This window comes from Rhinichthys klamathensis, unplaced genomic scaffold (genome assembly GCF_029890125.1).
Source record: "Rhinichthys klamathensis goyatoka isolate OS25496 unplaced genomic scaffold, OSU_Roscu_1.1 h1tg000422l_1, whole genome shotgun sequence".
Lineage (NCBI taxonomy): Eukaryota > Metazoa > Chordata > Actinopteri > Cypriniformes > Leuciscidae > Rhinichthys > Rhinichthys klamathensis.
In genome coordinates, this window is record NW_026606920.1 from 418,747 (window position 1) to 444,300 (window position 25,554).

The 25,554-nt window shown below is 38.8% G+C and overlaps 3 protein-coding genes across 3 annotated transcripts; 2 read left to right on the forward strand and 1 right to left on the reverse strand.

Moving 5' to 3' along the window:
- The first annotated feature begins 1,722 nt into the window (after window positions 1–1,722).
- nceh1a (neutral cholesterol ester hydrolase 1a) lies at window positions 1,723–5,185 on the forward strand. The gene is made up of 5 exons (XM_056235535.1): window positions 1,723–1,964; window positions 2,472–2,697; window positions 2,836–2,905; window positions 2,991–3,162; window positions 4,100–5,185. The coding sequence occupies exons 1-5, from the start codon at window positions 1,827–1,829 to the stop codon at window positions 4,715–4,717; spliced, it is 1,224 nt and encodes a 407-aa protein (XP_056091510.1). The 5' UTR covers window positions 1,723–1,826; the 3' UTR covers window positions 4,718–5,185.
- A 3,751-nt stretch (window positions 5,186–8,936) lies between these two features.
- On the reverse strand, window positions 8,937–17,569 carry msl2a (MSL complex subunit 2a). Its single transcript, XM_056235487.1, has 2 exons — window positions 16,597–17,569; window positions 8,937–10,807 (listed from the first exon to the last, which is right to left on the reverse strand). The coding sequence occupies exons 1-2, from the start codon at window positions 16,736–16,738 to the stop codon at window positions 9,363–9,365; spliced, it is 1,587 nt and encodes a 528-aa protein (XP_056091462.1). The 5' UTR covers window positions 16,739–17,569; the 3' UTR covers window positions 8,937–9,362.
- An 843-nt stretch (window positions 17,570–18,412) lies between these two features.
- pccb (propionyl-CoA carboxylase subunit beta) lies at window positions 18,413–25,170 on the forward strand. Its single transcript, XM_056235583.1, has 15 exons — window positions 18,413–18,661; window positions 18,753–18,872; window positions 19,270–19,338; window positions 19,445–19,501; window positions 19,597–19,710; window positions 20,223–20,333; window positions 20,468–20,576; window positions 20,681–20,801; window positions 20,915–20,996; window positions 21,085–21,208; window positions 22,608–22,715; window positions 22,852–22,952; window positions 23,032–23,130; window positions 24,646–24,745; window positions 24,901–25,170. Exons 1-15 carry the CDS (start codon window positions 18,419–18,421, stop codon window positions 25,020–25,022), a joined length of 1,680 nt encoding a protein of 559 aa, XP_056091558.1. The 5' UTR covers window positions 18,413–18,418; the 3' UTR covers window positions 25,023–25,170.
- The last annotated feature ends 384 nt before the right edge of the window (window positions 25,171–25,554 follow it).

A 25,554-nucleotide genomic window follows, 5' to 3' on the forward strand; every position in this document is an offset into this window, starting at 1 on the left:
ATAATAAGAGTGGAGGGATGATAGATAATGCAGAAACAACATGAAGACCAAAGAGCCAAATGTATGACAGAAACCCTCGCTGCTTTTTCCCCCTGAGCAAGCCGCAGTCTTTTTCCAATTACAGTAATCACTGCACAGAAGTAACAAAAATCCTGAATGGCTAGGGATGGTTTCGACAGAAGAGCTCAGCGCACATGCACTGCATGCATAGACTGTGGTGAGGAGAGATTATGGTAAACGTCAAACCTACCATTAGAACCTGTCTGGTTTTCTACTCAACACAGACCTTACTCACTTGGTATATGCTAAATATGTAATTTTTGTGACACAATCCATTTTGTCAGCTGTAATGAAATGCAACATAAGATACATTTGTGAGAGCACTTTTCCAGGACACTACTATACTTTACTATTAAGCATCAACGTTGTGCTGTCAATAAAGATATTTACCATGGTAAATAATAAACAATTATGCTTTTACGTTGGTTAATGCTCACAATTATGTAAAACAATCAAAATGAATTGGCTTGATTATAGATTAAAGTGCTATATTTATACACCCACACACATTTTATATTCGATTTTTATATTTTTATTTATGTATATATTATGTTTTAACATTAATTATTAATATTTTGTTTTTATTCAAATATATAAATATGTCTAACCAAACATGATCTATATCATCATCACATCACATGTAAGTGGTCATACAGTTTGAATATTTTTCTCATAACAATAATGTCCCCTAGTGGAGGACATTTGACATGACTGCTGAAGTCAAAGAGTAAAACTACCTAATGCCACTGTACATGATCAGCTTAAACATTTATATAAAAAAATATATATAGCCTTAACCAGATTGCTGATCTTAAAAATAAAGTTTGTATTAAAAGCATGAAAAGAAAATGCTATAGATTTTTGCCTAAATTCTTCCCTCAAAAGACCTCATCAAAAATGTATTTAAATTACCTCCTTAGTGAAAATGAATATGCATGCATTAAACAAGGTATTATAAACACATACCCCCGTTTTCACAGGCATGGCTTAATATAGGCCCAGACTAAAATGCATGTTTGAGCTGGTTTAACTGAAAGCAACTTGCACTGACATATCTTAAAATATTTCACTTCTATTGTTTTGTCTCAAGATACACACCTTTTTTTCCCTAATGCACATTTATAAAAGCCAATTAAATTCCCTAATTGAACTAAAGCCTAATCCTGGCTTTATCTAAACCCCATCTGTGAAACAGGGACTTTGTCACTACCCTAAATAGTCGCCCTTTTTTCACCTTTGTTGCCATTGGCTTTTGGCTTGCTTGGTTGGGGACATTAAATTTAATTTAATCAAATTTAATTTAATATTCAACAACAATATTGATCTGCCTGCATTGACACCATTTTATGAGAACTGAACTGCTGGACAATGACATCACGGTTTTCTCCAGAACGGCTATATAAATGATAACTTATAACTTTTTTACAAAAAAAATGAAACATCATTGAACTTACTTAAGCTGGACTGTGACGCTATTTTCTTCTGGAAACAAACTTTGTTGCATTATTTTCCTGTTTTCTCTGTAAAGCTGCTTTGAAATAATCTGCATTGTAAAAAGCGCTATATAATAAATAAAATGTGACTTGACTTTGTAAGCACAGTATGCAATACTTATGTTTTGAAGAATGAAAACTACATTTCCCAGAATGCTAGGATTATCCACAGGAAGTAACAGTAGCATCAAAAAAATCTTTGTAGAATTGCACAATGTTATATTGTCTAACCCCCTGATAGCTCCAGAGAGAAGGGCAGAGAGACATCACTTCATGATGAAGTTGCTTTGCAGTTTTACCTTGTTAGCAGTTGCTGTTGCCTATTACATCTACATCCCATTGCCTAGGGAAATCCCAGAACAATGGAAACTGATGGTGTTGGATGCCACATTTCGAGGAGTTGTGAGTATGGTAAGTATCACAATTTAAACAGTCCACCAGGTGAATTAAGGAAAGGAACATTTTGATTGGCTGGAAAGATGTCTATATTCCATTCTCAACTAAAATAGTAGGTCATTAGACTTTTTAAAAGAATCAAAATAACAATAATAAAAGTTTGTACCTGCTTTGCCATTACATTTAGAACATATTCCTCTAATGATTTTAGCTTTTAGTGTATAATATCTCAGGGTTATTGATAATATATAAAATAACAACATCCAGTATTTGATATTAATAAAGGACCATCTGTTTTTGAAGAGACGTGACCTTGATTTGCCTGTTCTGATGAACTTTGACCAACTTGGCAAAACTGTAGATAATACCCTAGGGCAGAATGAAATGTTCTCTATTCTCTGTCTTCATGAACTTTTCTCTCTTTTTCAATGCACCAAATATATCATGAGGACTGCATTTCAAAACCACAACGAGGGGAACGGTCAGTTCAGTTCACTGTTTTCTGACCTTGTTGTTTTGTAGGGAGATGTTGCTCACTCGCTAGGTTTGAGCCATAGTGTGCACGTTATCAACTCTGCCATAGTCAATTTCGAGAGTTTGGTGCCGATCACAAACCAAGAGGTCCAGGCTGAAGATATCCTGTTTGATGGGGTACATGTGCGTGTATACCACCCTCCTGGACGGGAAGAAAAGCTGAGGAGAGCAGTTATGTTCATTCACGGAGGTGGATGGGCTTTGGGTGCTCCAAGTATGTCCAAATGTTACCTTATTAACCATTATACACTTGTCATGATAAATCAGGTAGCAGAAATCCCTCTGTCCTATTTTGACATTCATGGGATTATGTGCGAGTTGTGTTTTCATGTGACTGCTTATCTGCCATCAGAGTTGGGGTCATATGACAGTCTCTGCAGACAGATGGCGGCTGATCTGGACGCAGTGGTTGTGACGGTGGAGTGAGTATATACTCGCATTCATATATAGGAAGAGATAAATCATCTACGCTTCTGATCAGCCACACTGAGTGTTCATTTTGTGCAGTTATCGCATGGCTCCTGATGTGCACTTCCCAGTGCAGTATGAGGAGTGTGTGCAGGCCGCTAAGCACTTCCTGAAGCCTGAAGTGCTGGCGAAGTACTCGGTCAAACCTGAGAGAGTGGCAGTGTGTGGAGACAGTGCTGGAGGGAACCTGGCCGCTGCAGTGGCTCAGCGGGTACACTTCCATTTTTATTGCCCTCATTTCAGGTCATATTGTCTGTTAAAGGGATAGTTTATACAGACATGAAAATTCTGTCATTATTTACTCACCCTCATGTTGTTCCAAACCTGTATGATTTTCTTTTGTGGAACACAGAGGAAATGTAAATAATTGTTCTGATCGAATGAATGGGGACTGGAGCTTTAAGCTTCGAAAATTGACAAAAACACCACAAGCATCATAACTGTCCATAATGCTTGTGAGCTTTATTTCATGATGTGCAAAGCCATACGATAGCATTGCATTTTTTTTTTCTCCGTAAAATTCATTTAAAAAAAAAAAATCTAATGTTTTAATAACTACTGTTACCGGATCATTGAGAATCCGATTAGTGAAATAAATCTCTTGACTGAGTAAACAAGTTTTGCAGAGAGACATCAAGTTTCGTTTACTCAGTCAAGAGATTTATTGAAACGATCCGACTCAAACGAACGGATTCATTCAGACCGTGATCATAAAAAGATATTTTGCTTACAACCTAGAAGCGCTGCGCAGTTACACTATGTGAAATCTCGAGGCCAACAGAGAAGGAAATGAATAGTTGAATAAAGTCGTTATTTTTGTTTGTTTTTTGCGCACAAAAAGTATTCTCGTCGCTCGATAAACTTAAGATTGAGCCACTGTAGTCACTTGGACTATTTGAACGATGTCTTTAACTTTTCTGGGCCGGACAGTTTCAATCCCTTAGAAGCCTATGGAGGAGTGAGTCAGCTCTCAGATTTAATCAAAAATATCTTAATTTGAGTTCCGAAGATGAACGAAAGTCTTACGGGGTTGGAACAACATGAGGGTGAGTAATTACTGACAGAATTTTCATTTTGGGGTGAACTAACCCTTTAAGAGTGTGATGTGGTTGCGGTAATCAACCTGCATTTTTGTTTTCTCTCACTAGATTGGAATAGACAACAGTACTTCTGTGAAATTCAAACTGCAGGTCTTGATTTACCCAGTGCTCCAGGCGCTAGACTTCAACACAGCTTCCTATCAGCAAAACCACAATGTTCCCATCCTGTATCGCAGGCTAATGGCCCGTTTTTGGTTGGAGTACTTAGATGCCGACCCTGACATCGTGCACTCCATTATGATGAACAAACACACCGCCCAAGACCAAAGCATGCTGTCCTTGAATCGTTCAAAGCTGAACTGGACCAATCTCCTCCCCAAACGAGTGATAAAACATTATAAGCCTGTTTTTCCGCTGACTGGCTCTCCTAGTATCTTAAAGGATGTACCAGCCTTATTGGATTCCAGAGCTGCTCCCTTACTGGCGAGCGACGAGGTTTTGCGTATGGCGCCACGTGCTTACATTCTGACTGGCGAGCACGATGTTTTGAGGGATGATGGGATGATGTATGCCCGCAGGCTGGAGCTGGCAGGGGTCTCTGTCACTAATGACCATTACGAAGATGGTTTCCATGGCTGTGTGAGCTTTGCTTTCTGGCCCTTACACTTCTCTGTGGGAATAAGGGCAGTGCACAATTATATTGCTTGGATTGACGAACATTTGTAGGTATTTGACGTGAGAAGACATACATCTAAAATGCGTCTATTATTAGAGATTTCCACATTGTGATGCATTCTTTTGCAGCATGACAGATGATTTATATTGTTAGTCAAGAAACTGAAACTGTATAATGTCTTTCAAATAATGACTAACAGATTTAAGCATTTTTTTAAAACTAATGTAGAACCAAATGACAAAGGAATTTCTCTTGAATATATATATACTGACATCATTAATATCAAGTAGGTGCACAGAACGTTAAAGTATTCAAATTATACTTACATTTCGTCTTTACTACAACCTATGCATTCACCAAACAGAAGTCATATAGCCTATCACCATACATTTCATAACATTTGTGCTAGACTTTCACTCCAAAGACCTGCAATTAAATGAGTTGTATTTCTACTGTGAAACACTGAGTGAATAAAGTAGGAACATGTATTGAAGCTGCAATAAAATATTCTGCCTATAGTTGCATTAGTTATTCAAGAAAGCACAACATTATAGCATTTCAAATATTCTCATATTATTGAATAACGATGAGAAAAACTACCTTTATGTTTGCAGTTTTATGTTACTTTTATAAGCAGTTTGTTGGAAGTAGTAAATATATGTCGTAGTTCTATGCCTTTTGGATAATTGTGCTAATCAAGGTCCTTCTAACTTCTACATTTATAAGGAAAAACATTCAAATATGTTGGGTATAAGGATAATTTCATAATTTAAATATTAAAGCTGCAGTCCGCAGTTTTTCCTCTTTGTCACCATCTCTGTTCGAAATCTGCGGAATTATCAACTTTGTGTGAGTTGTAACTCGACACGGCACAGCGCGGATGAACACAATGTTTGAGGAGAGTGTGAGGCTGTCAGTCACCGCGGCGGTGTGGATACTGGCATTCAGAATCACAGATTATTCTTTTTGGAAGTATGACCAACATAATAATTTTCACTGGAAAATGTCATCTGAACTAGTAAGTAACATCCACTTTTGTTCTGGGTCTGACATTGCAGTAATCGCGCTGATTAAATCTAAAAATCGCTTATCATATCACGCAAAACAGTGCAAATTATACTTTGTTCTCAAATTGTTAATGTTAACAACGTCAGCATTGCGTGACTACATGTAATGTCCTTCCGATATCTATCCGTTTTCGCATGGGTCCGGTTGCAGTCTCTTTTTTTCTGTAAGTTAGCCACTCCGAAGTCCGAACTAAGTCTTTTGCATTTTACAACGGGTGAATCTCTAGTTGTCACTGGTGATTGTCGTTTGAACCTTTCTGGATCCGCGATCAAATTGATGTTTAATTATATCAAGTGCTGTGAGAAAAGGCTATAAATCTCCACCTCCAGCATCCTCACACGCAACATAGCCTACTAGCCGAGACTCTTCTTTATGTGTACAGATGTGACATAGGCCCTGTCCCAAATGGAACCCTAAGCACTCGCGGTCTTCCTCTGAGTCCGCACTTTCGCGACGTAACGCCGCTTTGAATGTCGGGAAGAAGTCTGCTGTGGAGTCCGCATCAGCGTGGGCTCGGCAAAAGTGCGCATCAAGGGCGCAAATCGACCGCAGAGGGGGCGCTCGCGAGCACCCTTCTGAGATCTAAAAATGACAAATGGGACACACTGCGGTCTCACGGACTTAACGGACACGCGCACGCGGCAGCCATTGTAAAGGCCAATTTATACTTCTGCGTCGGGTGCGCGCAGTAGGTACGGCGTAGCATACGCACAGACGCGTACCATACGCCGTACCCTTTGCCGTAACCTGACGCGCACCTCCTCAAAAATGTAACTACACGTCGCGACGACGCGGAGCGCAAGATCTGTGATTGGTCGGCTGCACCGCCCGCCATTTTTAAATTCTAAGTAGGCTACAGCGAAACTGTTAAAAAAACAAACAAAAAAATTACCTTTTCCACCTCGATAAGCTCCAACTCCAACATGATCTGCTCTCTTTCAGTCGACATTGCTTGTAGTAACCTAAACTCAAAACAGCCGCGAGGAATCTTCTTCTTCTTGCCGCGAGGAATCTAAACACAGTGGAACATTAAAACCCTCCGCCGCCAACTAGCGTTTCGGCGCTGTACTGCAGAGCAACGCAGACCTAAACGCAGAAGTAATGCTCATGACGGCGTCGCCTACGTGCGTAGCGTACGCCGTACACTACGGCGTACACTCGACGCAGAATTATAAATTGGCCTTAAGTCCACAAGACCGAAAGTGCACATGAAGTGTGCCATTTGGGACAGGGCCAATATGATTCAATATAGCCTACTAGCCGAGACTCCTCCTTTATGTGTACAGATGTGACGTAATGATTCAATATAGCCTACTAGCCGAGACTCTTCTTTATGTGTACAGATGTGACATAATGATTCAATATAGCCTACTAGCCGAGACTCTTCTTTATGTGTACAGATGTGACGTAATGATTCAATATAGCCTACTAGCCGAGACTCTTCTTTATGTGTACAGATGTGACGTAATGATTCAATATAGCCTACTAGCCGAGACTCTTCTTTATGTGTACAGATGTGACATAATGATTCAATATAGCCTACTAGCCGAGACTCTTCTTTATGTGTACAGATGTGACATAATGATTCAATATAGCCTACTAGCCGAGACTCCTTCTTTATGTGTACAGATGTGACGTAATGACGCAAAGACATGCTCGGATTTCCCGCGGAAATCCACCAGTACCACTGAAATTAAAAACATTATTACAACATTTACAAGCTTACCGTTTTGAATCGAACTAAGGCAAGCAGATAGTTTTGAACACTGGCTGGTTATGTATTTACTCAAATATGTATTTTGGATAATTTTTAACCCCACAAAGGCTACAGACTGCAGCTTTAAACTGGAAAGCTATTAATATATAGTGACAATGTTGCCCTCTAGCGGCTGAGATGGTGACGTACATAAAAACTAGGCTTAAACAAAATAGAAAATAATTTGTGCTGCATTATACAAAACTTACATAACACATGACACAACACACCGTTTTGAAAAACAAGAAATAAAAAACTATAATTTATTTTTGTTGCTTTCTGCAATTTTCATTATTTCATTGTGGCAGTGAATAAACCAGCAATAATAAGAGGTTCTCCAGTAATTCAAAAAAAAAAAAATCAAGAAACTAAAATCTGAGAGTTCAAGTAATGACCATTGAAAAGCAAAAGGGAGGAATAAAACGACGCTACCAAACTATAAGGTTTGAAAATACAACACAATATCCAACTAAGATCCAAGACTTAACTAAGAAGATTTTCAATATTTGGTCAAAGCCCTACTGATAGTGTTTTCAAGCATATTTAAAGATACAGATGAAGCACTGCCTACCCTGCTTCATTATATAAGACATGAAACGGTGCAGTGTAACAGTAAAGATGTGTTCACTGACCTTTCTCAACACATACTTCTAGTTTTGGTCCCTAAAACAGGAATCACAACACAACTGCAAGACAAACACAGCTAATCAGGATCAGAGTAAAGAGGCATCAATGGGTGCTAAAAGGTGCTCAGGCATACATTTAAACAACAGAACATTTTGAAATACTCGTTTACAGTTTGCATCAAAACAAATATGATGCCTTCGAGTGGGGAAAGGGTTTATAAGATGGTTCTCTCTCATTTTGATTCTCATATTGCTTTTAAAATATCATCACTGCCATGAATACATTCTCAGGTAACACACTAAACACTCTTACATTCACTTGTTTCAGTAATCTTTGTAGATATTTTACTGATGACACAGCCAGCTCTGTCTGAACTAACAATGAACAATAGTGAGGATAAAATGAATCAGCAACTCTCAAAATTGGAGGAACATTTCTGTCATGACATATTTGTGCTTCATCATCCTTATAAAACCGCTGACAAACGTGGAATTTGAACATCTTTCTTTCAAATCTTGAACATGACGAATAAAAAGTGACATAGCACTACTTCCTGTTCAAAAAAATAAGGAACCATCTACTGAACCAAAAAATTTAACAATTCAATATCCTGAAGGTCCTATAAATGAGAGTCAAAATGACACAGGAACTGATCACTAACAGCAACCAGAAAAGGTGTCTAAATCCATTAACACTATTGGGACTAAGTGCTACATTTTCCACCATAAGTAAATTATTTTACATTACAGATAGCTGTGTATAATTTTACCTTCAATGAATGTTTAGATGCAATATATTCATATTTATATATATATATTCAAATATTCAAAAATATAAATTTGAAAAAAAAGTCACCACAGAATGTAAACAAATGTTAATCATTGAATAGCTTTGGGAGAGTTTATAATGAGCCATACGTGTTAGCAGACAAATGTATCACAAATACCTGTGAAATTCATTCATCAAAGGTTTGGGTCATCGAACATTTAAAGAAAAAAAGCAGATGTTTATCAGATCCTTAGTTCATTGTGACTACAACAGTCATGCAGAAGCATACAGTTCCTTCAAAATAAAAACAAAACATGCCATAAAGCTCAGCTTCACAGTAACTTTCTATTACAGCAGTGTGTGCGTGTGTTTGATGGTAGAGGTTGAACATGGAAAAACCACAGACAAGAGTTTTGGCAAACAATTTCTGTTCGAATCAACCACGGCTAAGAGAGATATCAGTAGCAGGACAGCGATCAACAGTCAAAATGCATCTCGAGAGCATCTTCAAAACTCTGGTCCTCATCGGCGCTGGACGTGAGAAAAGAGGCCATGGGCGAGCCCGCGGACAGGCTGAGGACCCCAGCAGCGTTCGTGCCAGAGTTTCTGACCGAAATACTGGTGAGGTTGATGCCGAGCGTGAGCCTGGTCTGCTCCAGGGCTTTTTCAGGCACGGCAAAAGCCTCCAGCTTCTTCTCCCCGTTGGCCATGTACGAGTTCTGGCAGCCCCTGCAGATGCAGTCCAAACAGGCCTTACGGTTGGAGTAGCAGGGGCACCTTTGACCCCTGCAGGTAAGAACACTTGGATTCTGGGTGGCTCGTCCACACTTGCAGCCTTTTTTCTCTTGTGTCTTTTTGTATACGACTTTAGGAGGCTGGCCTGGCAGCATGCTAGCCGAGTGCAGTCTGTCCTTCGCCTTGCCCTTCGCCTTCGGGACGGCCACTTTAGACTTGACCTGAACCTTCTTATTAGCCAGGTCTGTGTTTATCTGGATATTTTTAGTTGAATCCAGCATGGCCTTGTTGACCTTCAAAACGCCTCCATTAGTGACCACGACAACCGGCGGGGAGGGAGCTTTCGGTTCAAACGCTGTTTTCGACGGAGCTGTGGCCGCTACCGATGGCCCCTGGATGAGGCTGGTGATGGGCAGAGGTTGGAGCATCTCGCGGTCACTCTCAGAGCGAGAGCGCTTTCGGCTCAGGCGCACTTTTCTGTGGGCTGCGGCGAGGCACGTCAGGCCCGTCTGAGGCTGTGGAGGGTGTCCTGGCGTAAGGGCGCCGCTGGTTTGTGAGTGCTGACATAGCTCTGCTGCTGATTTAGTCAGTTCACAAGACACCTCCTTGCTCGCAATGTCAGATTTAAGGTCCTCTAGGATGCTTATGTTCTCCGCACTGAGGTGCACGGATTCAGCGCTTTCGTCTTGACTAACTTTGCACTTTACAGCGTTAACAGTGACAGTATTCATGTGTAGTTCTGAGTTAGATCTCAGAGGTTCATCTGCACTGACAGGCTCGGGGGTCTCTAGCTCAGCTGGGATCTGCTCAGAGGGTTTGATGTCAGCAGAGTTTTCTGAGTCTGTCTCCGTTTTGAGATGAGGAACATGTGCAGTGTCTTTGACAGAACTAAACTCTTCTTGTTCCTGCTTCACCCCCAACACCTCTTCCAGCATCTTCTTGACCTCAGTGTAACCTTTGACCCCCAAGGCACTCTGCTCTGTCATGACGCACACCGAGACACACTCGCAGAGACTCCTGTAGCAGTCGATCAGAATCTGGAGCTGTTTATTCTCCTCAAATTGCTCATAGTCTTTACACCAGCTGCAGGATGGCTTCAATAGCATTTTCTTGCCTTTACAACCCTTGCAAACACAGTGCTGGCAGGAGGAATCTTTTGGAGCAAGCGGCTCCTGAAGCAAATTTCCTAGATGAAAAGAAAACAATTAAGCATAACAAAATAACATCATGCAATATTCCGTTCTATAGAGTGCAACAGATGGGTTATGCAAGTACAAATCCCATTCATTTTCTACACAGGGAAATTAACTTTTTTAATGATAACATATAAACCATTAAAGACAGACCTGGGAGCTACAAGGTTGTTAATCGATGGTAAATGCTTTTGTTGAAGCCATTAGACCGCATTATTTCAAACATATATTTTAAGGGCTGGAATATTCATTGTGAAAAACTGCATCCCCCATGATGATTCTGCAAAGAAATCTCCACCAATCAAGCAAATTGTTTCAAAAGAACGCTTTAGCACCCTCCAACACCAATGAAGCACCATGAATGACATGACAGTCAGTCTCCCTATGCCCTGAAACTACTTCAAATAGTTGTATGTATATTTTGCAATATTCGTTGCATAAATCTCTCTATATATATAATTCCATGAATCACTGTGAATGATATAATTGATTTAAAAACAATGGAGATATACTCCATGTACACAGTATAGGCCTGTATATACACTCACCGGCCACTTTATTAGGTACCCCATGCTAGTAACGGGTTGGACCCCCTTTTGCCTTCAGAACTGCCTCAATTCTTCGTGGCATAGATTCAACAAGGTGCTGGAAGCATTCCTCAGGGAGTTTGGTCCATATTGACATGATGGCATCACACAGTTGCCGCAGATTTGTCGGCTGCACATCCATGATGCGAATCTCCCGTTCCACCACATCCCAAAGATGCTCTATTGGGTTGAGATCTGGTGACTGTGGAGGCCATTTTAGTACAGTGAACTCATTGTCATGTTCAAGAAACCAATTTGAAATGATTAGAGCTTTGTGACATGGTGGAAGTAGCCATCAGAGGATGGGTACATGGTGGCCATAAAGGGATGGACATGGTCAGAAACAATGCTCAGGTAGGCCGTGGCATTTAAACGATGCCCAATTGGCACTAAGGGGCCTAAAGTGTGCCAGGAAAACATCCCCCACACCATTACACCACCACCACCAGCCTGCACAGTGGTAACAAGGCATGATGGTTCCATGTTCTCATTCTGTTTACGCCAAATTCTGACTCTAACATCTGAATGTCTCAACAGAAATCGAGACTCATCAGACCAGGCAACATTTTTCCAGTCTTCAACTGTTCAATTTTGGTGAGCTCTTGCAAATTGTAGCCTCTTTTTCCTATTTGTAGTGGAGATGAGTGGTACCCGGTGGAGTCTTCTGCTGTTGTAGCTCATCCGCCTCAAGGTTGTGCGTGTTGTGGCTTCACAAATGCTTTGCTGCATACCTCGGTTGTAACGAGTGGTTATTTCAGTCACTGTTGCCCTTCTATCAGCTCGAACCAGTCTGGCCATTCTCCTCTGACCTCTGGCATCAACAAGGCATTTCCACCCACAGAACTGCCGCTCACTGGATGTTTTTTCTTTTTCGGACCATTCTCTGTAAACCCTAGAGATGGTTGTGCGTGAAAATCCCAGTAGATTAGCAGTTTCTGAAATACTCAGACCAGCCCTTCTGGCACCAACAATCATGCCACGTTCAAAGTCACTCAAATCACCTTTCTTCCCCATACTGATGCTCGGTTTGAACTGCAGGAGATTGTCTTGACCATGTCTACATGCCTAAATGCACTGAGTTGCCACCATGTGATTGGCTGCTTAGAAATTAAGTGTTAACGAGCAGTTGGACAGGTGTACCTAATAAAGTGGCCGGTGAGTGTATATATATATATATATATATATATATATATATATATATATATATATATATGATTCTTTAATTGTAGTCTTATATTTCTCCATTGTTTTTAATTTGATTATATCATTCGCAGTGATTCATGGGATTTATATATTTTTCCTTCATTAAAGCAGTAAAGTATACAGTCTTGAAACTTTTTTGCTTTAAATCAAAGTTTGTAATGTTGTGATTCACTTTGTCGCAGGTTGGTTTGGTTCATGACCTATAACTCTTTAAAATAACTTTTTAGAGTTATATAAATAAATGGGAAAATAAATGGGACATTTATAGCAGTCCAAGTGGTGCTCACTCCAGAGCCAAATGACGTCCAGCTCCCCATTCTGGACGTCATGGGTGGAGCTTGAACAAGTACAGCCCCACCCCTGTGGATCTAATGGGTGGAGGGATAGTTATAGAGCTGGTAAGTTCCGCCCATCCGTAAAACTCCAAGTGGACCTCTAGGTTGAAAAAGCGTCAATGCAAGTGAATGAGAGAAAATAATTATTTTCTGATCCCGTTTGAATTGTGCCATGAATGTGAACATATGTTGTCTGTGAATTTTTTATATAATTTCTCATGTAACGAGTTTGACAGTATATTGTATGATTCTTTGGCTAGCAGTTGTGGAATAGACATAACGAGAAAGACTACACGTCGCATATGTGACGTCACCGCATAACACATTTTCCCTCCACAAATCACGGTGCGATAATCTAAGGAATTAGATCGAGATGCCTGTGTGTTTTGTACCCAAATGTCACCATTCAAACAAAGGCATGTTTAGCGGGATCCGTGTGCTAGTGGTGGTGACGTATATCAAAAGCGTCGAAAGCAGCGAAGAGTTGTAACTTAGTCCACAAAGTGCTCTCACACAAAGTCTAACCGTATGAAAATTCTACCCGCTAAATTGTAGCATTCTTTACACGAAAATTTATATAAAAAATTCACAGACAACAACATATGTTCACATTCATTGCAAAATTCAAACGGGGTTAGAAAATAATTATTTTCTCTCATTCACTTGCATTGACGATTTTTCAACCTAGAGGTCCAGCGCGGTAAGCGGAAGGGGCGGGACTTACCAGCTCTATTGGTAGGGTCAGAGCCATATAGAGTGAGAGTTGCGACAACTCCATTGACTCCAATGGAACGTTTTTTTTTACAGCAATGGCGGTTCGCGGAGCCTCTCAATAGTTCCCGGAAGTAGCAGCAGCGCGGTAGAGTTACAGCAGAACAGACCGTTTGTGATGCACTTTTAAAAGGTAAGACGTTTAAAGAATAAGATTGTATATTATCAGTACATCTGAATCAAATTAACTTGTAACTTTAACTGTATTAAAGCATGCTAGTTGATTATTGCTCTCTAAATTAGTAGTTTTAGGGGACGTTATCAGGTAAAATAAAGGTCATTGGATAAAGTTAGTACCGCATAACAAACCACGAACAGCATATTAATGTTTAAACCCGTTCTATTAATGCACGTTTATCCTTTGTTGTATAATAAGAGGGAAATACTTCTAAACAGAGGTTAAATATAACATTGGGGATTGTGAAAGTTGTAATTGATAAAATGAGAATATCGGTTTCATTCCATATTAAATGTGCAATAACGGGGAAAAATCCTTATTTTAGATTTCATATTTGAGTAAGGAAAAACGTATGGTTGGCGTTTATTCATTGTGTTTCTGTTGACTATTACCTTTCTATATTATGATTTAGCTCAGCTGATTTGTATTGATGGGAAAGGGAGATGGAAGTTTATAAGTAAGATTAAAAAACATGCTTAAAACGGCAGCAAGCCGTGTTCTAGATCAAATCACACTAGGCTAAATGGGGTATTATAAATACCATAACTGTATTATATACTAACTCCTATATATAATTTATCCCGTTTTTGTTTCCGTTATCTCTTTCAACACAAGAAGCACAAAGAGGATTCGGTGGATCCTGAAGAGTCCTGCACTGACGCTGTACCCTCATCAATCTCAGCTGCTTGGATTTTGCAAGACTTTACTTGCTCCCTATTTTTAATAAACATTAAACTTCCCAGTGTTGGTCTTTGTGGAAAAAGTGCAGATACACCTAAGTATGATTAGCACAAAAAATGTTTAGTTCTATTTAGATTGCTCCTGACTTGAGCATATTTTCTGTGTCTGACAACATAGAGGAAAGGCCAGACAACATGCTTGACGTGCAGTTTATTAGACATTTATAAATCCCATTGTGCTAATTCAGTGCAAAAGTGTATATATGTCATTGACAAATAAACAAATTACATCAGTTTTGAAAAGATTAAAAAAACATTTATTTGTTTATTTGTCAATGACCTCTTTTCAAAACTGATGTAATGTATATTTTTGTGTCATGAACAATGTATTTGAACAAGTTTCAGTTGTGAACATTTCTAAGTGTTTAAATTCACCTGAAAGTGTACCAACCTACCCATAACTTTAAAGCAATTACCAGTATTTGATAGAGATCTACAAGGATCATTATGGCTCCTCTGGACAATGCATTATCATGCACACTGCAATTACCATAATAAGAGAGCCATGTTTGCAGTTGTGCCCCCCTGACATACAAATTGTTAGACAAAAGGTTTTCAATTATCAGCTATAAATCTACTGAAATGTATAAAATTTGTTTATATGAAAGGTTAAAATGATGCCATAGAATTTCATTTTTATGATTAAAACACCATTTAAATGAGTATTTTAGTCTGTTCATTTGTGCGGACAGTTACACAACCTGACATTTTGGGGGGGGGTTTAAGATAACAAAACATAAAATATGTATTATCTATTCTAAATGTACTAAAAATTAATTTAAACTAAATAGGTTTTATAGATTAAAGTGATGTATGTCATGAATTTATCAAATTATGTTAAGGAAATAATGTACTTGGACACTTAGAAAATAATGTATGTGTGTGTGTATAATCATGTTTTGTTTTAAAATGAAATATATTATGTATTCATTTATATAGTAATAAGTGCATAAGCATTGTAAACATTACGATGAATGCAATGTTACATTTTACTTGTTTGCAATGGCTTTTTAAGACAATCACCTGTTTCCTGGAAGTCTCCTGTCCTTGTGAAACCATAGTGAACATTACATGATAACCCTTAAATAACATACAAGTTTAAGAACACAAAAATACTTCAAAACAACTGCAAAACGGTCTTTAACCAAGGTAAAGTTAGCCAGAAAATATGTTAACAAAGGCAGGCAACACTGGTTGACCACAATAAACATTACATATCAGCAGATTTTTATCTTTTAAAGACAATATTGCTGTAACTACATACACATACTACATCCAAATGTCAATGTATTATATACATATTGTAAACCAACGCATTTATTGACTACAAACTACCAAAAATCACAGTTCAGCTCTCTACCTCCATCGATTTGAATTGGCGCCGAAGCACTTCCTGGAACTATCTGAGGTCTCCGCGAATCACGTGACAACCAAGCATTTAGAACTTCCGTAACTCTCGCAACTCTCTCTCTATATGGCTCTGGGTAGGGTGAGAGGGAGCTGGACATCCAGAGGGGGAGCTGGACTTCACGCTCCACCCATGGCTCTGCAGTGAGCAGCCTCTCTGAAAAAAAGCCCTGAAAGCGTTCCTGGATGCTGATCGGTTGATACAGCTTTCCATCATATCACTGCCCAGAACCCACAGAAGATCTCTTTTTATTGCGTAACAACGTTGTTGTGCCCATATAGATATGTATATATCTATGATTATATAGATCCACGGACTATACGTTCTAGAGGAAGAACGCGACTCAATTTGATTAATAAAATAACGTGTTTCAAATACTTTTATTAAGTAGTAACCAATAACAATAAAATCAATAAACTCGAGGCTGTGCTGTATATTCTGAATCATTATTTGAATTATTAACTGCTACTTCGCTGCCCGTGATGCAACGCCATTTAGCCGTGACTATATTCAAAACATGCTTTTTTGCTTAGTTTTAAAGGTAACGTTAAGTTACTCACCACACACCAGGCAGGATAGAGAGTCTCTAAAGAAAGGCAGGACGTTGAACAGCCCTCCGTATGTCTCCGGATCCTTCGGGTCGCACTGCAGAAGAGAGCGACACGCCGACACGTACAGCGCGGTGGCGTTTACCGGGTTCATCTCAGCGACTTCAGTCAATAGCAGGACAAGGGGAGCGGGCTGATCAGCTACTGAGAGCGACTGATGAACTGACTCCCGAAGCAGAATAACTGGGAGAACACAATCAACCAGGCTTGACCCAACGCCTCAAACAAAGAGTGTAATTTGACATGACTCGCAAGCAGACGAGCGGCTTTCTGTCGTCTGCTTGTTAACATGTCAGTGTTTAGAGGATCCTCCAGAGACGGCCAGCCCGGCTGCTGTAACGTTAAACGAAGTCTGCACAGACTATAGTCTGCCTTCCATTAGTGTCAGACCCGGATTAACGTCTCCTCAATATGAAGAGCGCTGCACTTTTGTGATAAAGTACACAGAGATGAAGGACTGGGCGATAAACAGCATTTTAGAGAGAAGCACAACAGGCCAGAGGTGTACAGTCGGCGACACGAGCTCTGCGAATAATCCGTCCACAAATAACAATTGGAAAAACAGAAAGAAAAAAATCCGTTGCACAAAAAGTATAATCCTTGAAATTATCAACCACAGCGGTTATTTACAGTTTAACTGAACAAACCACACAGTCCGCTTGCTTGCTAGTTCGCTAGCTAGCTAATACTGACTGCACTTTTCTTCGGGTTGGTGAATAAGATAGCTTTTCTCTCTCTAACGAATGCGATAGACTCCCGTTTGAGCGATTTGTTCATATAGTATTCAAATGAATTCCCTACTCTGCAGAATATTCCCATACATTAGCCCGTGCTAGAGCCAGTTGCTTATTATTCCTCTGTTAACTTTTGCATCCTGAGAGGAACAATACCAAACAAGAGTAAAAGAGCGCTTGGAATTGAACACGACCTCCAGTAAGTACTGCCCCCTAGTGTGAGACTGTATAAATCACACGCTACTACGAGGCTCTGTGTTTTTTTATTTTATTATTATAGAAGGATTACAGTGGATAAATACATTACACAAAAGCACTTAAAAAACAACAAACTGGAGGTAGAGCAAAGCAACAATTAAACATATTGATGTTGTCAATTTCCTTTATTTGTTATTTGCTAGTTCTGCATGTACGCCTCTCACTTTTTAGAGTATCAATGTGTCTTTTGGACTACTTACACTAAAAAGAAAAAAAAAGTTTCTTTAACATCCTATGTAACAGATCTAAATGACATCCCTATTGAAGATCTTCTTCAACAGTAGTGTTTAATGAGGAATTATAATTATAAAATCTTCAAAGGTTTTAATGGTTTTACAGCAGAATTTTGCTTTTATTTTTTGGTAAAGAACGATTCACTGATTAAGAGATATAATATTATATTATAATATTAAATAGATATTTACATATAGAGGGAGGTGTCCTTTACCTTTCACTTTTAAAATGCAGTAAATCCAGCCTTTATTTTTTTATTTTTCAAACGCATTTAGGAATCTAACGTTACATTTGTTCAAAGGCGATTGGGTAGCAGTTGGGAACTGTAGTTTATCATTGTTGACATTAATATTGACTACATCTATCAAGTTCGTCTAAAAACGCACACCTCTGCAGTGATTGGCTCATTCACTCACGCCCTCTTAGCTAACCGAGTAGTAATTGGCTCTGAAAAGTAAGTGATTGTTGCTGATTGGCTAAGACACCGATAGGGGTTTCCGACAGCTTGAGCTTCTGTGTCCTCAGTGTAGCCTATGAGTGTAGCAGTGATGGCGACCTACACGTTAATGCGAAGTAGTCTGGGACTGTTACATGGCCTAAAATGTTATTTTAAAAATGTAGGTCAGATTCCGTACGGCGCAGTTGCTGGGGCAATTACCCAATCGAAAGTACTGCAAAATGCAAGATGCTATTCTGTCAGTCATCTGTCTGTGCAGGAGAGAATTGAGAAGAAGCGAAATGCAGCCCTTATAGGAGGAGGGCAGCTGAGGATAGCTGCACAACACAAAAGGGTAAGTTATGAAAACCTACTGCAGAATGAATGCAGTTGACATAAGTGAAAGCACAACAATCCGAGAAGAGCTGCGTAATGCCTGTGCCCAGGGTAAACTGACAGCGAGAGAGAGAGTGGAGCTCTTGCTGGACCAGGACTCGTTCGTGGAGTATGACATGTTTGTGGAGCATCGCTGTTCTGACTTCGGCATGGAGGCAGATCAGAATAAGGTATGTCACCTCCTCCTCGCAGGTCAAAGAAACTACATACTGAATGCAGAAATATTCCTATTTTTCCATGTCATAAGTTATGAAATAACAACAGCGTTCAATGTCAATATCAGCTGAGATATGAGGGCCTTTAATATAGTCTTGTACTAAGTATATTGACTTGGACAAAGTGGGGTTTACGTGTTAATACATTTCTAATAATTATAATACAGTAAGGAGAAGAGGTTTGGTGACAGCTCAATTTTCATGAAGTAAGAAAATAATACTGAATTTTTAGTTACGATTTGAGGTCTATAACAGCACAGTAAATGTTACCATCACCCATTGTTATTTTTAACACTTGTAGATGAGGGACAATAATGACACATGATTTGCCTCACCCTGTCTTTGTTTTCAGTACCCAGGAGACAGTGTAGTGACCGGACAGGGAAGAATCAATGGAAGACTGGTCTATGTTTTCAGCCAGGTATGATACTAGCTTTTGACCATAGGTTTGCAGCATTAAAATGTTTTATTTGAATATCGGGTATCTCCATTCTCTTGTCATGAGTGAAATGCTCCTCTGTCCACAGGACTTCACCGTGTTCGGAGGTAGTTTATCAGGAGCTCATGCTCAGAAGATCTGCAAGGTGAGACTGGTCAGGTTTGGATCTGACTGAAGTCTTAAAAAAATGCATAGGCACAATTCTGTCAAACAGTAAAATCACTGCAATTTAATTCCTAGATCATGGACCAGGCTATGATGGTTGGAGCCCCAGTAATCGGTCTCAATGACTCTGGTGGAGCCCGCATTCAGGAAGGCGTCGAGTCCCTTGCAGGATATGCTGACATATTCTTGGTAAACTTGGGAACATTTTTGATACACTACCATTCAAAAGTTTGGGCTTGATCATATTTTTTATTTTTAATGTTCTCTTATGCTCACCTAGGCTGCATTTATTTGATCAAAAATACAGTAAAACAGGGGAAAAAAAAATATTTATTTTCATATTTTAAAATGTAATATATTCCTGTGAAGGCGAAGCTGAATTTTCAGCTTCATTACTCCAGTCTTCAGTGTCACATGATCCTTCAGAAATCATTCTAATATGATGATTTTGCTGCTCAAGAAACATTTCTTATTATTATCAGTGTCAAAAACAGCTGCTTAATATTTTAGTTTTTCAGGTTTCTTTGATGAATAGAAAGTTCAAAAGAACAGTGTTTATTTAAAATAGTTTTTGTTTGTAGCAGTTTAATGCATCCTTGCTGAATAAAAGTATTAATTAAAATCTTTATCTGACCCCAAACGTTTGAATGGTAGCGGACATATATTCCAGGACTAACTGCACAATGGTATTTGTTCTTCAGCGGAATGTGATGGCCTCAGGTGTAGTTCCTCAGATCTCTCTCGTCATGGGCCCGTGTGCAGGTGGGGCCGTGTACTCGCCTGCTCTGACAGACTTTACCTTCATGGTAAAGGTAAGAAAAGTAAAGTTTTGAGTGTAAATGCATATTGCATTTGAATTCAGATTTCTTGTGTATATTTTAATTTTAGAATCAGGTCCCTGCTGGTACACCAAGTTTTCATGAAAAACTTTAACCTGTGTTTGCAGGACACCTCCTACCTTTTTATCACAGGCCCAGATGTGGTGAAATCTGTAACAAACGAGGATGTTACCCAGGAAGAGCTGGGTGGAGCAAAAACCCATACCGCTGTGTCGGGTAGGTCTATCGATTTAACATATAGGTACATCAGAATGTGTTTTATCTGACTAAAGATTATCTTTGCTTTCTTGTAATATAAAGAGCTTTTTGCTTTCTTTCAGGCGTTGCTCATCGGGCCTTTGAGAATGACGTTGATGCCCTTCTGAACTTGCGAGACTTTTTCAACTTTCTCCCACTGAGCAACAAAGATCCAGCTCCAGTCATTGAGTGCCATGATCCTCGGTGAGAAACTGTTTTTGTACTTTTTCTTTTCTTTCTTTATCAGTCAACTTATCTTGACCAGCTTTTTCAGTCACATGGAGTCTGCTGCTATCATGTCAATTTGTTTTCTACAGCGACCGGCTGGTTCCTGGTTTGGACACTGTTGTTCCTTTTGAAACCACAAAAGCTTATGACATGCTGGACATCGTTCATGGTGTATGTGCATCTTTAGTGAACAAACAATTCAAAAAGTCATGCAAAAACTCATCAGGCAGTGCTTATGATTGTCATTTCACTCTTACAGATAGTAGATGAGAGAGAATTCTTTGAGATTATGCCCAACTACGCCAAAAATATTGTGGTGGGATTTGCCAGGATGAATGGTCGGACTGTAGGCATAGTGGGAAACCAGCCAAAAGTGGCATCTGGTGGGTTATTATTTTATTTTGTACTTTTATTTTATTTTATACTTTTATTCACACATTAAAGCTTCAGTCCGTAACTTTTGGGTTAAAAATTATCCAAAATAAATGTTTGAGTAAGTACATAACCAGCCAGTGTTCAAAACTATCTGCTTGCCTTAGCTCGATTCAAAGCGGTAGCTTGTAATAATGTTTTTAATTCCAGTGGTACTGGTGGATTTCCGCGGGAGATTCGAGCATGTCTTTGCGTCATTAGGTCACATCTGTACACATAAAGAAGGAGTCTCGGCTAGTAGGCTATAATGCGTGTGAGGATGTTGGAGGTGGAGATTTATAGCCTTTTCTCACAGCACTTGATATAATTAAACTTATCAATTTGATGGCGGATCCAGAAAGGTTCAAACGACAATCACCAGTGACAACAGATTCACCCGTTGTAAAATGACTTCGTTCGGACTTCGGAGTGGCTACAGAAAAAAAGAGACTGCAACCGGACCCATGCGAAAACAAGGATAAATGTCTGAAGGGCATTAAATGTAGTCACGCAATGCTGACGTTGTTAACATTAACAATTTGAGAACAAAGTATAATTTACACGGTTTGACGTGATATGATAAGCGATTGTTCGATTTAATCAGCGCGATTACTGCAATGCTTTTTTTTCCCTTAGTTGGTTAGAACAAAAGTGGATGTTACTTACCAGTAAAAATTATTATGTTGGTCACACTTCCAAAAAGTAGAATCTGTGATTCTGAATGACAGTATCCACACCGGCGCGGTGACTGACAGCCGCACATTCTCCTCAAAACATTGGATTCATCCGCGCCGAGGCACAACCCACGTAAAGTTGATAATTCCGCGAATAACTGCAATTGCAGATTTCGAACAGAGTTGGCGACAAAGAGGAAAAACTACGGACTGCAGCTTTAAATTGATCAAAAGTAAAGACTTGCATTGTTACAAAAATTATATTTGAAACAAAATGCTGTTCTTTTCAACTTTCAATTCATCAAAGAATCCTAAAAAAATGACCATGAAGTAGCACAATTGTTTTCAACAAATGTTTCTTGAGCAGCAAATCAGCATATTAGAATGATTTCTGAAAGATTATGTGACACTGAAGACTGGAGTAATGATGCTGAAAATTCAGCTTTGCCATTACAGGAATAAATTACATTTTAAATTGTATTACAAGAGAAAGCAGTTATATTGAAGTTGTAATAATATTTCACAATATTAATGTTTTACTACATTTTCGATCAAAAAAATGCAGCCTTGGTGAGCATTAGAGACTTCTTTTAAAACGTCTGAACAGTAGGGGGTATTACATGTAAAATATTCTTACATATTATATAAACATACATTTCACATTTTTTGTTATGTCCTTTTTTCTTGTATATTTTAGGCTGTTTGGACATAAATTCATCTGTTAAAGGGGCTCGCTTTGTTCGTTTCTGTGACGCCTTCAACATTCCCATCATCACATTTGTGGATGTACCTGGATTCCTGCCAGGTGTCTGGAGACTTTTTATTATCCTAACCTTAACTTTGCTGGGGGTTTTTTTCAAAATCATTTTAGCCTAAATTGCCAACATGCATTTCCCTTTTTAAATAAAAAAATCTGACAGAAACGTTCTGTGTTTCCACAGGCACAGCTCAAGAGTACGGAGGCATCATCAGACACGGAGCCAAACTGCTGTATGCTTTCGCCGAGGCCACAGTTCCAAAAATCACTGTCATCACTAGGAAGGTAGGAGGCAGAATGATGAGTGTGCGTGTGGATGGTTCTAACTAGCTTGTCTGCTGAATCCTGTGTGTCCTGTCTTCAGGCATATGGAGGTGCTTATGATGTGATGAGTTCCAAACATTTGAGAGGAGACGTCAACTATGCCTGGCCATCCGCTGAGGTCGCAGTGATGGGTGCAAAGGTAAAACTGAAGACTAATGAGCTGAAACAAGTGATATGGCCAATGCACTTGCATAATAAATATGCATTGTGGGTGAATTGTGGGGCTTTCTAGTGCATTTATGAGCTTAAAGCCAAACCTACCATTGAGCTGCATTTAAATCTCAGGATGGCTAAATATTTTGTGGGCTAATATATATATATATATATATATATATATTTATTTATTTATTTATGTACCGGTAGATAAATTGGCCCCAAATAAATATATTTGTCCTAGAAGCCTGATTTAAGAAATTCTTTATCCTGTAATCAGTGCAGAGGAGTATCAGATGGACATGAGAGCGTTCAGAGAGCTTCAGCCCAGATATACACTTACAGCAGCAATGATCACTATGCTTGGCTCTCTTTAGTGATTAAGTTGCTTGTGAATGTCCCTTCTACTCTTTTCATTTCTGAGCTGGAGGCTCAAGCTGTGAGTTGAGTAACAGGTGCTGCTGACTCAGAGTTTGGATAGTACAGATCATATCACATGTTGACTGTTTAAAGTACAAACTAACAAACTATAAATATTTCTGCTGGGTGTCCATTAGTGACGCTAAAGCAACAATGATGCTCATTGATATTCCTATAATGAATTAGCCATATAATATATTAGTTATATAGTTATAGTATATAGTAAAAAAAAGGTTATATATATATATATATATATGTATATATATATATATGTGTGTGGTTTTATATAGCTTATATATATAGTTTGGGGCCAGTAAGATTTTTTTTATTTTTATTTTTAAGAATGCATTAAACTGATAAAAAGTGACAGTAAAGACATGTATGTTACAACATATTTCTATTTCAAATGAATTGAAAATTATAATTAATTGAGACATATGATCAGTGGTATTGATATCTTATCAATATTTTGCTCACTGAATCTACACTACTAGTCAAAAGCTTGGAATAAAGATTTTATATGCTTTTAAAAATTATCTTTGATCAAAATACAGTAAAACAGTAATTGTGAAATATTAACATTTCTATTCATAAAAATCCACAAAAACTGTTTTTAACATTGATAAGAAATTGTTTTTGTGCAACAAATCCGCATATTAGAATCATTACTGAAGGATCATGTGACACTGACAAATTCAGCTTTGAATAAATTACATTTTGGAAATATATTACAACAGAAAACAGTTGTTTTAAATTGTAATTTTTCACAGCATTTACTGTTTTTACTGCATTTTTGATCATTTATTTTTGATAAATGCCACCTTGGTGAGCATATGACATTTAAATTTTTCACAAAAAAAACTCTTCCTGATGCAGTGTATACCATTTGTTTTAATATGACAATTTTGAAAGCGGTTTTGGTCATGAAATTACACAAACAAAATCGCAATCAGTCAGTATAAATGTAGGTATTTCTTCGGCTCCAAATTTGACAATTTAATTCTTTAAAGATTTGCAATAACTGGACAAATCATGAAAATAGATTGAAAGTGTGAAACCCTGTATTTATTTCATTTTTAAGGGTGCAGTTCAGATCATCTTCAGAGGAAAGGAGAATCAAGCCAAGGCTGAAGCTGAATATGTGGAGAAGTTTGCCAATCCCTTCCCCGCCGCTGTTAGAGGTGCACAGAACATTTATATTATCAACAGACACAATATACATTCATCTTCTTCAGTGCCGTTGAGGCTTGTCATCACAGCTCTTACCCTACACTGCAATACAGATGTGCTCGGTTCTGCTGCTACATGTGTGTATAACATTGAATGTGTTTCACAGGCTTTGTGGATGATATCATTCAGCCCTCAACCACACGCAAGAGGATCTGTAGAGATCTGGAGGTGCTCGCCAGCAAGAAACAGACCAACCCCTGGAAAAAACATGCTAACATACCCTTATAAACTTCTTCTCAACACTAATTTTATAGCATTTCACAACTGTGGTAGACTGGAGAGAATATCATGTTTTTACACATGGTGCCTTATTCCCACTCGTATGCATTATGCCGTTATTTAAACATTCTCAAGTCAATAAAACACTCCCACGGTTCATGATTACATATTTATTTATTTTCTGAAAAAGTGAGTTTTCCATAAGTTCACTGAAGAAAAGTTTTAGAACGGTTTTCCATTAAAAGGGAAAGTGGTACATAATTTCTAGGTTGTACAAAAGAAAACCATTTTATATTGAAAATGTACAATTTACAGGTACACTAGCAAAACTAACCGGGGCTCAGGGTGGGGAGTAATGACGATCATGGGAAACTCGAGTTCTTGACAGAATAACATTTCACTTTATGAGAGCACAGGACCATAGAGCACTTAAACGGAGGCAATACTTGAATGGGCCTCGCTCAACACACGGCACAGCAGCATCTGCTGTTTGATCCGGACAGATGAAAACCCTGCCGTATAGATATTTCACACAAATAAA